Below are 13,650 nucleotides of genomic sequence, written 5' to 3'. Positions count from 1 at the left end.
TTGAAAAGGCCTTGCTGAAATGACAGACCCGTTCTTGCAAAAGTCCTTTCCTTATGCAAACCCAGCCTGGGGCCGTATAGTTCCAGCAGGGGTGTGTGTTTGTGTGCGTGTCAGAAGTGTTCCCAGGAAGTGATTAATTGGTCAAAACCGTCCTCAGCGTTTTCTCTGGCCCTTCTCCTCACCTCCTGCCAGGCACAATGCAACACTGACACTTAACGTCACAGAAACACAATCATTCGTCATTGTTTGGGCATTTGTCACAACATTCCTGTTCAGTCTAAAGCGTAACACCCTCTTCCTTTGTTCTGTCATACTACTCCAGTTAGGGTGTTTGCTCCTGGAGCCTACGTTACAGAGGATCCACCAAAACATTTCCCCACCTTGCATTGCATTACATACGCCTCCGAGGCCCGGCTTAACTTTAGCCTTCAGCACAGTATGTCTTATGCTGTGGGCGTGAGGGGTAAGACCAGGGCTGGTCTCCTGGATCCCCCCTCCTGACTTCTGGCCTGAGGCTCCAGTCTTGTGCTCAGGAGTCATGGTACTTACAAACAGCCAACCGCTGGGCTAACGCCCAAGGAAACAAAGAAACGGAATCTGGTTGCGCCAGAAGCCGTTTGTGGGCTGAAAATGAGTAAAACGTTTTTAAGCCTCTGAGGAACACGTCTACACTACACAGACCATAAAGTGCATCAGATACTTACGGAGTAAGTGTTTGTGCCAGGTGCATGGCGCGGCTTTTTGGCTGTGTCTCGTGTGTGTTTCACAGCTGGATTTGTTGATTCCGTGCGAGTTTAAAACTTCCTGACACAGGAATCAGGGTGACTACTAAAGACACCACTGTGCTCAATCAGACACTGTCACTGAATGTGGTACTGACACAGGACTGTTATGAATGGTTATAGGTTCGAACCCATGCCCCATCACTGCTAATGTGACTTTGTCCAAGAAACCTTAATGCCAAAGTGGCGGCAGACAGTAGGAACCTTAATGCCAGGGTGGCGGCAGACAGTAAGAATGCTGTGGGAAAAAGTGTGAACTAAAGGCATGGACCTGAGGGCAGAGCCAGTAGGGCGGTGTGACACCCATGGGCGTCTGTCAGACATCCTCAGTATTAACAAAGCCACACGTACCTGTTCACTGGCATGGCTTCCACCATCAGGATTATAGACGTTCTTCATAAATGTAATCTGACAGGCTACTATTAAACGTTCATGGTTCATATGTGTGGAAACTGTGGCCAGATGATTCCTTGCCATCGTTTGAAGCCGCTGGCCTAAATGCTATCCAAACAACATCAAAACTTATCAGAACGAATAGCTCTCATGCCCAAAGGTGAATAAAACAAAAAGAGACAAGAGGACGAGGCGATTCTAAAGCACGTTATTTAAAATCTTTAGGTATTTACACTGTTTGACAGACAAGAAACTGGTCAAAATCGTAATTACAGAGTGCGCGAAACATCTTCCATATTCGCTCTAAAACACACATATACATATTGACTACAGTATTGAAAAAAAAACAGGACCTTAACACTTTTTCTACTGAACACCAACCAAATGAAGCACTGTACACATATAAAAACTCCAAAACGGTATAAAGTTATGTACATGGAATCCACAGGTTCCTTCATTCAGACGCCTGCCTCAGGCAACAGGCTCTTTTCCCCTATGTCTGCTCTGTGGACGCTGACATTCAGACAGAAAGGAGGAAAACATACAAACGAAAAGAAAACAAAAGGCAGATACAGACACACACACAAACAACACAGACATATATACAAACATGTACATATGTAACCTCATGTGTTGACACACATTTGAATAGAGAAGCTACTTGTGCAATAGTAGCAGGAAAAAAAAGACCATCAGAACGTCACTATACTTTCAAATACAGTACATTAAATAAAAATGGGTAAATAAAAGATTTTGTTTGTTTTTTTGGGTTTGGTTTTTTTTTTTATGAAAAAAAAAGGTATGTTTATATAAAAACTATTGTTACTGGCACAAAATAGAACATGTTCTGATTTCTTTACAAGTGGAAACTTTTGCGGCTGCTCATTGGTTCTCAGAATATTAAGGACGCTCAAAGTATCCCTTTTTTTTTCTCCTTAAAAATGCAATTTCAAATCACCGAAGTTTTGCATTTACTCATACACGCACGCACACACGCACACACGCACACACACACACAAACAATGGAAAAAGAACAAAAAGGGAAAAATATCTATGTGCAACTTTGCCCACAAGAATCTGAGCCAGTAAAGTACTTCACTTCATGCAAATGTATCAACAATTAAATAACCGAAACAAGAGCTTATACATTATACATATCAGCTACTGAGGCTGGTGGTGTTGCCGTGGGAACAGAGAGCTGTTGGCAGCTATGGGACAGGGTTGTGGTGTAGCAGTGGGAGGTGGTGGAGCTGGGGGCTGGTCTTGTGTGGTGGGTGTGGCCCTTGCTGACCAGAGTCAGGGCTACAGCTGATGGCGCAGGTCTCTTCCTTGGGCTGCTTGCTGGCGAACTCTGTGACGCTGAAGACGAACTGGAGGCAGCCCAGTTTGACGCAGCTGCCGTGGTGGAGCAGGGCCGTGCCTTCCCAGCCCGCCCCGCTGCCCCCAATCAGGCTCGAGCCGCTGGCTTTGCAGTTGCAGGGCGTGAGGAGTACTTCCTGTGGCCGACTGCTCATCACGGCGCCCTCCGACCCCGCGCCGGCGTCCGTGGCCTCCTCCTCCCCCTCCTCCTGTTTTCTCTTCTTACAACGTCCTGCGAAACACAGAAGCACACAGGTCTCCTCTATAAAAAGCACTGCTGACACTCTGAAACACAACGTGTGACGTGCCTGACGGCCCGGCGAAGGGCAGAGAGCAGGAAGGGGACTCACGGATGATGCTCTGGACCTTGGAGACCAGGCTGCTGGAGGGGCTGGGGCTGCTCTTCTCTGAGAAGTCACAGGAGTAGAGCACGTTGTCCACCGTCGTGCCGTGTTCGCTGTAGTTTAACAGCTCGTACTGTTTGGTGTTCTGTAGGACAGGACACACAGTGCGCAGTGGTCACGTCTCCTCCCCCAGCGCTACTGAACGCAATCAACACTGTGCATGCAGGACCAACAGAGCCCTCAACGCTGGGCCGACAAACAATGCATCATGTTATTATTCTTATCTGAGGCTGTAAAGAACAACGCCGGTCTGGCGGGTCGTGTGGCGAAACGAACCGGTAATCATTAATCATCTAACGCTGATTCAGCGGCACAGGCGTAAACTCGGCAGGCTTTCTCGTCTGCCTGAACGAGCAGTCAAAGACAACGCGGCTGCAGCTCGGCCTGGACGCGTGCCCGACGCATACCAGTCCATCAGTCAGCAGCTTGGTTATCGCTGTCTGCACTGGGGAGAGATCTGAGCCAGTCTTTTCTTATCAGATACAGCTGATTGGCCTCAGAAACCCAACAAAATCACCTGTTCACTCATTTATCCAGTGTACTAAGAGACAAAAAGACCCAGCCATTACTAGGGATGTGTATTTTGGTTGTACTGACAGATCGAGTGTAATCACCAGTAAACACAATGTAATTTGGACTAAAATAAAGAAATACTATGGATAACTAAATATTTGAAGCCATTGTTAGCTATATAGCTAGTGCTACGGCTTTGGCCTAGAAGAGGCTCCTACTCCCCAGTCTCTGTTCAGTCTCAGTGGACCGTAAGTCTCCGCCCCCAGTGCCACTGTAACCAATCACAATTCTAAATGAAGATTTTTTAAAAATTTTTTATGAGGATATGGCTACATTTCTGGAAGGATTTATGTTGTGTTGTCTGGTACTGGATCGGTGTAAAATGTACTTCATGAAGTTAAATTTTTTTGATATATCCGATAGACGGTCATTCAGGCGTTTATTGTGTTGTCATGATTGATTACTGCTGTCACTTACGGGTACTCGTGCTCATCCCGTGTCATTACCAAAGCCTAACCCTGACCCAAAAATCACTGTACTGTGTGCACTGAGCTGTGAGTCTGACGAGCCTCGACACGCCAACTGCTATTCACCACTGTCCCATACATGCATCATCACAAAACCAAACAAGGAAAGAGAAAAAAAAGATATTTCCTCTCTCAGTGACAGGTGACAGTGCACCACCACCACCAAACGATCAGTCAGAACCCAGGCCAAAAGTCTCACCTCGTCGTAGAATATGCAGGCGTGCTTTCCCGACACATAATTACAATGGCCGTAGTTTGTAAGGCACACGTCCATATCAGCACCTGCGGAGGTCAGAGAGAAAACACCTGTTTAGACTCACGCCTGCTCAGGGCAGGCCGCACGGCTGCACGCTCTCTCTCTCTCTCTGTGTGCGTAAAGAGAGTTCCAGTAAGACAGAAGAGCGACTCGTACCAGTTCCAATGTACAGGGTTCTGTAGCACATGCTGACGGCATCGCCCTTTCCCGACAGCGGGTAAAACGACGCCCTGGCCTGCACATCCTTGTTTTGTGCTGATGAGGGAAACAATTAGAGAGCTTTAATGAACGGACTGTCAGTACAAGACGGCAGAAAATGCAGGTGTTATTAGAATATGCACGGAGGAGGCGGCAGGAGAGATGAGGAGGTTTAATCACATGTGTGAAACAGGACACGAAAGGGGGCGATAACTGATGGAGGGAAGGAGAGGAGGAGGAATGCTCTCACCTGCGTGTCTGAGGGCGGCGGGGGACACACAGCCTGTCTGGGGGGGAAGTGCTTTGGGGTCAAAGAGCTGCTGGATCCGCTGCCATGCCAGGAGTTTCACGAACCTCTCGTCTAACGCACTCAGCTCAATTTCTGTAGAGAGAGAGAGAGAGAGAGAAAGAGAGGGGTGGGGTGGGGAGAGAGACAGAGAAACAATCAGTAAAAAGGTTCTACAGGGAAACGGTTAGGCGGAGGCTAACTGGTGAAATCATGGATAAATCTCTCGGCCTGAAGAGGGCGCTGTGACACTCACCTCCATCTTCTTTCATCAGATCCTTCAGGCAGCTGCTGAGCTCTCCCAGGTCGGTGAAGTCGGAGGCGGGAAAGAGAGCACCACCGCCAGGTGTCACAGCATCCAGACTGACTTTCCCATCTACACAGCACAGCACAGTTACCATGGTTCTTATATAGTTACTATCAAACACAGTTCATATTCAAACACAGCACAGAGAGCACTTACCAGACGGGGGTGCTGGAGAGTCTTGGAAGCCTGTCCCCATGTCCCTGGGTGGTGTGACGGCTCGTGTGCCGGCGGTAGGAGAGGATGCGATGCACTTGGCTAGCGAGGGGGCGGGCCTGCCTTCTGCTGGACTCCTTACGATGTGAGAGGAGGGGCTAAGTTCTGATCTGAAGCCAGCAGAGGGCGGAGTTTCTAGTCCCGCACAGATCTTTAACGTGGAGTCCTCTGTTTTCACTGTGGCCACAGGGCTGGCGTGATTCAACAAATCGGGAGCCGTGGGGGGAGGGGTGTCAGGGTGTGGTGCTTCAGGACCCAGAGGGTTGTCTGTCAGCCTACGCTGGGGGTCATCCTGTGTGATTCTGGCCTCCTGTTTCCCGTTTGGCTGGGCCAGTCTTTCCACAGGACCATTAGTGGTCCCACAGTTCTGACACGGCCTCTCAGAGCACGAACTGCACGACCCCTGCCCCCCTTCTCTGATCTCCACTGAGTTGAGGATGGCTGCCCCCTGGGGGCCGGCGGGCGAACTGCAGGGTTTGGAGGAGACGGGGACAGAGTCGACGGGGACAGAGTCTGTGAGTTCAGCCTTCTCCATCTGGTCTGAGTGCCAGCGAGGGGAGGGCTTCTGCCGGCCAGACAGATGCCGCATGATGCTACACTGGAGCGAGATGACGTCTCTGAGCCACTGTTAAAAAAAAACCCAAAACAAACAAAATAAAACACAGCAAGATCAACATAGTGTCATCAACACATCATGCATACATTTAACTTGCGTAAGAAAAGCCATAATGTAGATATATTAATTTCAATGACTTTGTAAACAAATACAGCACAAGGTCCTGTTATTGACATTGGGATGACATTACAGGAGATGGATAATTCCTGTATTTTCTGTTTTCTTGGAATTAAGAATGCACAGCGAGGTAATGTGATTATCCCCAGAGTGAGACAGGTCTGTCGAGGGTTTTGGGGTGGGGGTCTCTTCCTAAAATCTATCCTCCAGGTGACACCCACCTGCTCCTGCTCAGTGTCACTGGTTAAGTGCTGGTTGAGTGAGGGTTGGTGCTGGGAAGCGTCTGGAACGCTGGTGCAGATCAGCTCCCCGTTGCGAATCCCAGCGGGAGGTAACATGGAAGGAGGATTCTGGTACTGGGCCTTAATGGCGTGTGGGACCTAGGACAGCAGGGTCAGGGGGAGAGAAAAAATAAAAAAAAACAGATGAATATTTATTGCGGTTAAAGAGGCTGCTGGGAAACATGTCCCTGTGTATGGTGTAAAGTCCGCTCACCTTAAGGGTCTTCTTGCTGGGTGGGTGGGCCGTCCGTCGTGTGGGTGGGTTTTGGCGGTGGATACGCTGCAGGAAGTCCACTTTGACGGCATGCTGGGACACGCGGTTCTGGAACTGGTCGAAGAGCTGACAGCGGTTACTCAGGGTCAGGCTTCTCTGGTTTAGCTGCAGTTAAAAAAAAAAAAAAAAAAAAGCCAAAGGTTTAGTGCAATGACACCACTGGAGCTCAACACACAGGAAAGACAGGTTCCTCTGACACAGATTAAAAACTGGAATCAACTGGAAAACCAGAAAAGGTGACTTTGGCTAGCATTTCCTTTCAAATCACAACTTCATTTTCATTTTCATTGCAATCCTCCACTGTGGTCGATTCCCTGATTGGGGGGGGGGTACGGTAAATGTGGGCAAGGGACTCACCACCAGATGTTCAATGTGGTTAGGGCACATCCAGCGCCCGGCGGGCATGGCCGTGAGGGGGGGGTCCAGACAGTCCATGTGGAACAGGAGGGGGCAGTAATCACATTGGATCAGCGGCGCCAGTCTGCAGCTCCTGTACAAACACACACCGTTTCTCAATCTCTTTACTGGTCAATACAACAGGACATGGAGACAGATGACAACATCAGACGATCTAGTCTGTTTTAGATAAACCAGAAAAACACTACTCCACTGATCCGGCATTAAAACCATCTGGAGTGCTCTTTCCTTCTCACTCAGACTCTGTCCTGTAAGTTCACTGATGCAGCGTGCTACAGCGCAGAACTTGGGGTGTAAGACAGCACCCACAACAGCGAGCCATACAGAGCCACACTCTCACTCCGTGCCTGTGTAGAGCGGGTGTGTTTGGTGCAGTGGTTTGCTGTACCTGCTGCAGGTGTAGCAGACTTTGACTGGCAGTGGGACCAGCCCATTGTGATCCAGCTCATGCTGCGGACGCTTTACGTTCTTCCCAGTCATCTCCTCTCTCCTCCTCTTTTTACTCGTCCCTGTAGGCGATCAACATACCGTCCAATTTAAAAAAAAAACAACAATAAAAAAAAAAACAAAACACAGCAGACAGAACAGTCATAACGTTAAAACTTCACTTTCATCTGCCCTCACATTTACATTTATGCATTTAGTGGATGATTTTCACCACAGGAACTGACAGTCATTACTGCTTCAGTCAGAGCCCATGTGACCCTACAGAATGTTTAACACACAAGCACACTACACAGGGCCAAACTATCAGTCAAAGGTTTATGTTTGGGATTCAAACACCAAATCTGTTACTTGTCTGCTTCCCCTTCTATAAAACAATAATGGCACAGTGGTGTAAACATTTGGATACTTGACTGCCTCGCATGAGCAGATACGTGACATTTTGAATAGAGTCTAAACACTCTCACACGCTACCACGGTGATAACAGGCAGATAGTGTAGTATGTTTGTGAGGCCTCTCTGTGAGTGCGTACCTGGAAGTGCGGTTGTGCAGGTGAGGTCAGTTGGCAGCTGGAACTGCGTGGGATTTCTCTGCATGGCGGCGGCGATCAGGAGGTCAAAAGGTCTCTTCAGGGTCGTCTGGGCGCCAGAACTCTCCGGCTCCGAGCCTTGAGCTTCGTCCTCCACGTCCAGCAGGTCCTCCTCCATGTCGTTCTGCTCCGAGGGCGTGGGCGTGTCCGTGGACGAGGCGTTGGAGGTGGGGGTCGCCGGCCGACTGCTGGGCCTCCTCTCCAGGAGTCGGACCTGGGCCACGGCCGCCCGCAGCCCCGGTGCTCCCACTCCGACGGCGGGGTCCAACCGCAGGGTCCCCAGCTCCAGCTCGGCCGCAGGGGAGGGCGACTGTTTAGCCATTTGCTTCTCCAGAAGTCCATTGATCTGTTCCTTCTTCTGCTCACGTTTCTGTTGAGCATGGAACACAGGACCACAGACTTGACTCAGTACTGCCCCTTTTTCAGTACAGATATTCAAACCGGCATTTTCACCATACTGACCAATCTCCTAAACCAACTACATGCTCACCTTTTTACGGACAGTGCAGCGATGACACATCCAGTCACCAGGGGGCAGCATCTCCCTACTCAGAGGTGGATTACTGAAGAAACAGGAGAAATGAACAAGAGGTCAAAACGTTGCACATCCAGGCTCACAGAGAACAATGTGACAGTCTAACAATGAAACCCTCCCTTCTCTTACTCTGGAACTGATACAAATAAAAACGGAAGGTGTTTGACAGGGTGGTTACTTAGTTTATTCTGTCAGAAATGAAGACAAAGCGTTTAAGACAGAAACTCAAAATTCCATGACGTAGGTGATCTGTTTCATTAAAAATCTCTAGTGTCATTGCCACACATATGCAAATCAACCAGGGAATTTTCTTTTTTTTTGTTGTTCCAACTGAAACTCAAACCTCACAAGAACCTTTTGGCTTTTTCTTTTCTGCACCGCCGTAAACCGAAAAGCAAGCAGAGTGACAGAATCCAACTCCTGGGCCCTGTCAGTTTCTCAGCTCCAGCTCTGGAGAGCTGTAAGACTGCTCTTTGTTTAATTTGGCCATCAGTAAAATATTTGATTAAATTAATCCAAGGTTTGGTGAACAGAGAATGACTTTAATCAGGCATGTTTAAAAACTCTCTCTCACACAGACACACACACACACAGAAAGAAAAAGGGAAAAAAAAATATTTTGTGAGTCTGGCTTCACCAAACATCAGCTGGGCTCTCAGTCCAAGGAGAGAGAGCATGTTGTGAAGAAAAGAACCAGGCTCAGCTATAACCTGCATGGAACAGACAGCTTTTCAAAAGAGAGAGGGAGAGAGAATATCACTGTCCAAATGATATGCATTTGTTCCGTGACTGGAATTCCTTGGAATTCAGATGTAGCCACTATATTCCCCTCACACAGAAACGTCTGGCTTTCAACAACCCATCCTGACTTGAAGTAAAAACAAACATTTATATCTTGTGCTAGCAACTAATACCCTGCACAAAGACCATGGACAGAAGTTGGCCCTTGTTTCCAGTCGTTCAAAAGGTAACTCAATACTCTGTTTTGTATGCGAGGGGTTGGGTGGCGGGGGGCAAAGGCGTGTAGTCTTAAGAAAGAGACCTCTGTTTTCTCTGACTGTGCACATACCAGCGGCACAGGTCTGAATGCTGGCCTGCCCTTAAATGCCTCCGCTCCCTTCCCCAAAAACACCACAGCAGCACAGGGTTTTTGAGAAAGTCCGCAGCGGAGACCAGAGGGGCCCTGTGGTCTGAACACACACTCAGATGGATCCCTTTCTGCACTGCACAACTCTCCTCAGCACCTTCAGGGTGCAGGTCGGTCGACACAGTCCTCACACACAGGAAGAACAAGCCACTACATTCTACCACGTCGGCTGAAGAAAGTGTGACTGACTGAGCAGGTAAACCGAGCATGCACTCGCTACTGTGTGACAAACAAACGTGAACACACTCTGGTCTGGACCACACGACGAACGAACCCAGACCAGTCCAATTACCATATAGCTGTAACACCAAAGTGAGCCGAAATGAGCCGAGAAGTCCTTTCCCCGGCAGGCTCCTGAGAGAGACAGACAAAGCCTGCGGTCTCTTACAGTCTCTCATGCCTTCCTCTGTGGACATAAGGCTGCGAGAACAGGGGCTGATCTAGGTGCGTGATACTATAGACGGCGCTATGGAAACAATAAATGCCAACCATGCTACAGAACGCTCTCCACAAACAAACTCCCATGGACAGACTCAAACTCAGACACAGACTCATATGGACAGACTACAAACTCAGACACAGACTCATATGGACAGACTACAAACCGTCCAGGAGGCAGACACAAACAGCGACACAGACACAGGGGAGTAAACAATATGAGCGCATGTGGACTGAAGGACTCAAGCATTTACAACCATTCTTTGCCAAAAGGTTTTGTGGCTACAGAAACAGTTGTGGCCAGCCAGTCAGAACGGGTGGAGCTACTGAGAGAAAGCAGATGACAATGATCCTTACAACAAAAAACACCCCAAAATCCACTTTAAAAGAACCAAAGCTTTTGAAGAAAAACTGGCTGCTTTTCCATCAAGCTCAAGAGGACAGAACGCCTCCAAACAAACTGAGAACACGCTCTCTCTCTGTCTTGAGACTACACTCAGAGTTTATCAGGACAATAAGGTGAGCTGGAGTTGGCACATTGGGTGGAGGTGCAGAGAGCACAGGTTAATGATTATTTATATGGTTTGGCTCCCCGCTCTTACTCCAGACCAATGAAATTCCATCTCCTCTGGGGTTTCCATTCACGAACAGCCCAAAGTTACAATTTACAACTCCAGCAGCTGGGTCACAAAGAGGCCACATCAAATTTAAACAGCAACATCTGCGATCTCCACAACATTTGTGGAAAAAGAAGGGAGAAGAAAAAAAAAAAAGGGGGGGGGGTATGCCCAGAAGCACATTTTCATTTGGACAAGAGAGGAAAAAAATAAATGCGTTACCATGTTACAGTATGAAGACAGAATTCTTCACGCAAATGGTAAAACAGAAATTCTACGTCAACCCATACCATTTGTTTAGCATCCCTTTCTGGCTAAGGCAATCAAAATATATTCAAGGTTATTATTAAGCCCATCTGGCTTTTAAAACAAATCACAAGACACTTTCATTACAATAACGGAGTTGTTTTTACAGTGCATAACAAACTCTGAAACATCTGGGGAGATATTTCACACAGAGCGGCAGTGCTAACAGTCACGCAGGAAAAAAAACAATTCAGCAGAAACAACGATCGCTGTCCTGAGAGTCATCAGCCACCCACCTGCTTCTAACACACTGAAGTTATAAAGGAACTGCAGATGTCAGTTCTCACTGTTGGACAGTAAACTATCCAGCTACTACGAAAAAGTATCACCCCCTTGTGACAAAGGTATGGTCCGTTACTAGGAGACGATACAATGCAAGTTCAACACCAAAGCAAAGTTCTCGGCTAATACAAATTGTATCGGTTTCCGTAACGCTTTCATAATCTTTTTTGAGTCAAATTTTGGAATTAAAAAATATTGGTCACCATACCAGCATTGTAGGTGAAAGGCAGCGGGGCAATGATCACAACACAGGAGGTCCCCTCCTTCTCGGCAACTGTCGCAGGTGTCGTGGTTCGTGGCTCGGCCAGTTCTCCTAGTGCTCCTGTCAAGTTTGCGACTTCGTTTCTCGCCGTCTTCTGACTTCGGTGGTGCAAGCAATGTCTGGATTTGCTAAAGTTAAAAATGGAAAAGAAAGTCGATACAGCTCAGTTCTTTAGTGCATGTTACTAACAACGCTGACTGCAGGGCATGCGCTTGCTAGTGACTCACAATTCACACTTCAAGACCGGTTCAAATATGCTTGACGGCTCTTGATCACTGCACGGAGCTTACCACAATAAAACATATAACTGGTGTTTTTCTTATACATATATATCAAAGCGTTCAATGTTTTATGAAAGCGAGCCATCATTCTAGCAATCCTTTTATTATGGCGTCCTCCCTCGGACAGACCCGAGACGTGTCAGCCATTGTTGGGCCCTTCAAACTGACTATGGACTAGCATAACAAGCTAACACAAAAACTAAACCTTTGAATTCAAAGACAATCGTTACACTAAACGGAACTGTGTCCAGCAATGATTGGACAATCGTCACTTGAATGCCAAAATACACTATAACTAAAACATGAAATACGGTAGTTAAAGGTCAGGTGATTAAAGGAATAATGTTTGCTAATTAGTAGCATTCCTCAATCTCAAGAGAAGATGCTAAGTTAGCTCACTAGCATGTTATGATTAGCAAGCTAATTGGGTAGCGTTACCTGCAACCACCGGCAAGTTTTTGCAAATGTAGAATTGGCAAAACACAGGTGACAGGCAAATGAAACATCCGTTCTTTTCAAAATTGTTCTCAGACACTTACCTCCATTAGACCACCGGAGGTATCCAGATCGTACACAATCGTTGGGGTCTCCATTTTATCCCACATTCAAACAGTTAGCTGTTAGGTTGCCTAGCACAGTCAATTTTTATGTTCCACTGGGAACTAACTTGCCACTTTATGAAAGAAACAATGCTCACAATCTGCTATTTCCGAAGTGACGACACCTTTATAAAACATATATTCCCGCCTGTTTACTGCCCTTGAGGTGTTTTCCACAGAAGACAATTTCCTTTGCGTTGCAGAATCGATTCAAATGCCAATGTTATGCTAGTTAGCAGTTTAGCCAGCTAAGTTAGCTTGCTTATCAGCTAGCTGTTCAAGTCAGTGCAGAACAAACAAATTGCAGCTTCTTGGTTCCAGTAGATCCCAAAAAGTGTTATATGCTTTGTTTAAAACAACAAAAATCCGTTATCTCGAGGCAAGGTGTTCCGGAATAAGTGGAAGAATAAACAGAAATGCAGCCGTAGGCCTTGATGAGGCCTAGCCTGTGTGTTGCCTGCTTCTTCCTCTGTGATTGTAACTAGCAGAGATGCAGAATAAAGACATGAAATTCTTTTCTTCCATGATGCAGGAAATGAAAATTCAAAACGAACTGAAAAGTTTTGAGAGACGGATCGGACGGCTGCAAGCCGAAGCCTGAAAATACCACTGAGCCTAAGAATACAGCTGAGATAACGGGAAAATCATTGTTGTTATGAATAAATGCTGTGCATCCAGTCCTACAACACTATTCGCCACATCCTCTCCATGGAGTTGGCGCAAAACTTGCGTAGAATGACATTTGAGCATGCGTCGTTGTGTCGACCTCGGAGCCATCTTGATGAAGGTTGATGGAGGAATAATAGCTCCATCAACGGCGCATTCTCATGCAGTTACGAGGTGTAACGCCGATATTTAGACTATATTTAAAAGTGTTTTAAATCGTTTATTGTCGTAAGACCCGCGATCTGTTACCTTGTGTTACAGTATGTTCCCAGCCATAGGGCGCTCCATTGGTCATGTTCTGTACATATCACATGTGAACCAATGGGTGTATCGATAATATAAAATTTCCAACAGACCGTGGTGTTTTGTAATGAGGAAAAAATTCAGTTTATTGTTGGATGTGTTTTGAAAATGGTTGCATCGGAAAAACAAAAACAAATGAAAAGCTATTTTTGTCTATGTACGTACGAACGTTTGGACTATTGTTTTAAGTTAATTGGTGGCTCACTGGAACGTGAAGTGAAGCGCCATCGTCTGATG

General features: G+C 47.0%; 1 protein-coding gene across 1 annotated transcript; it reads right to left on the bottom strand.

Moving 5' to 3' along the window:
• Positions 1-2,232: 2,232 nt before the first annotated feature.
• Positions 2,233-12,450, bottom strand: phf12a (PHD finger protein 12a). Its single transcript, XM_030792570.1, has 15 exons — positions 12,385-12,450; positions 11,511-11,692; positions 8,468-8,540; positions 7,921-8,347; positions 7,332-7,452; positions 6,884-7,016; positions 6,467-6,631; positions 6,193-6,351; positions 5,182-5,863; positions 4,975-5,094; positions 4,683-4,814; positions 4,391-4,489; positions 4,178-4,260; positions 2,885-3,023; positions 2,233-2,766 (listed from the first exon to the last, which is right to left on the bottom strand). The coding sequence occupies exons 1-15, from the start codon at positions 12,448-12,450 to the stop codon at positions 2,384-2,386; spliced, it is 2,964 nt and encodes a 987-aa protein (XP_030648430.1). The 3' UTR covers positions 2,233-2,383.
• Positions 12,451-13,650: the final 1,200 nt, after the last annotated feature.

Source organism: Chanos chanos, chromosome 15 (assembly GCF_902362185.1).
Source record: "Chanos chanos chromosome 15, fChaCha1.1, whole genome shotgun sequence".
NCBI classification, from domain to species: domain Eukaryota; kingdom Metazoa; phylum Chordata; class Actinopteri; order Gonorynchiformes; family Chanidae; genus Chanos; species Chanos chanos.
The sequence above is the reverse complement of the archived record's forward strand: the minus strand, read 5'-3'. Positions and strand labels throughout refer to the sequence as shown.

Excerpts from the sequence above, each read along its gene's own strand:
- phf12a (XM_030792570.1), bottom strand. The coding sequence starts at position 12,450 with ATGTGGGATAAAATGGAGACCCCAACGATTGTGTACGATCTGGATACC. Across the intron at positions 6,632-6,883 it reads ACCACATTGAACATCTGGTG|CTAAACCAGAGAAGCCTGAC; the intron begins GTGAGTCCCTTG and ends TTTTAACTGCAG. Across the intron at positions 4,490-4,682 it reads CGCCGCCCTCAGACACGCAG|CACAAAACAAGGATGTGCAG; the intron begins GTGAGAGCATTC and ends TTCCCTCATCAG.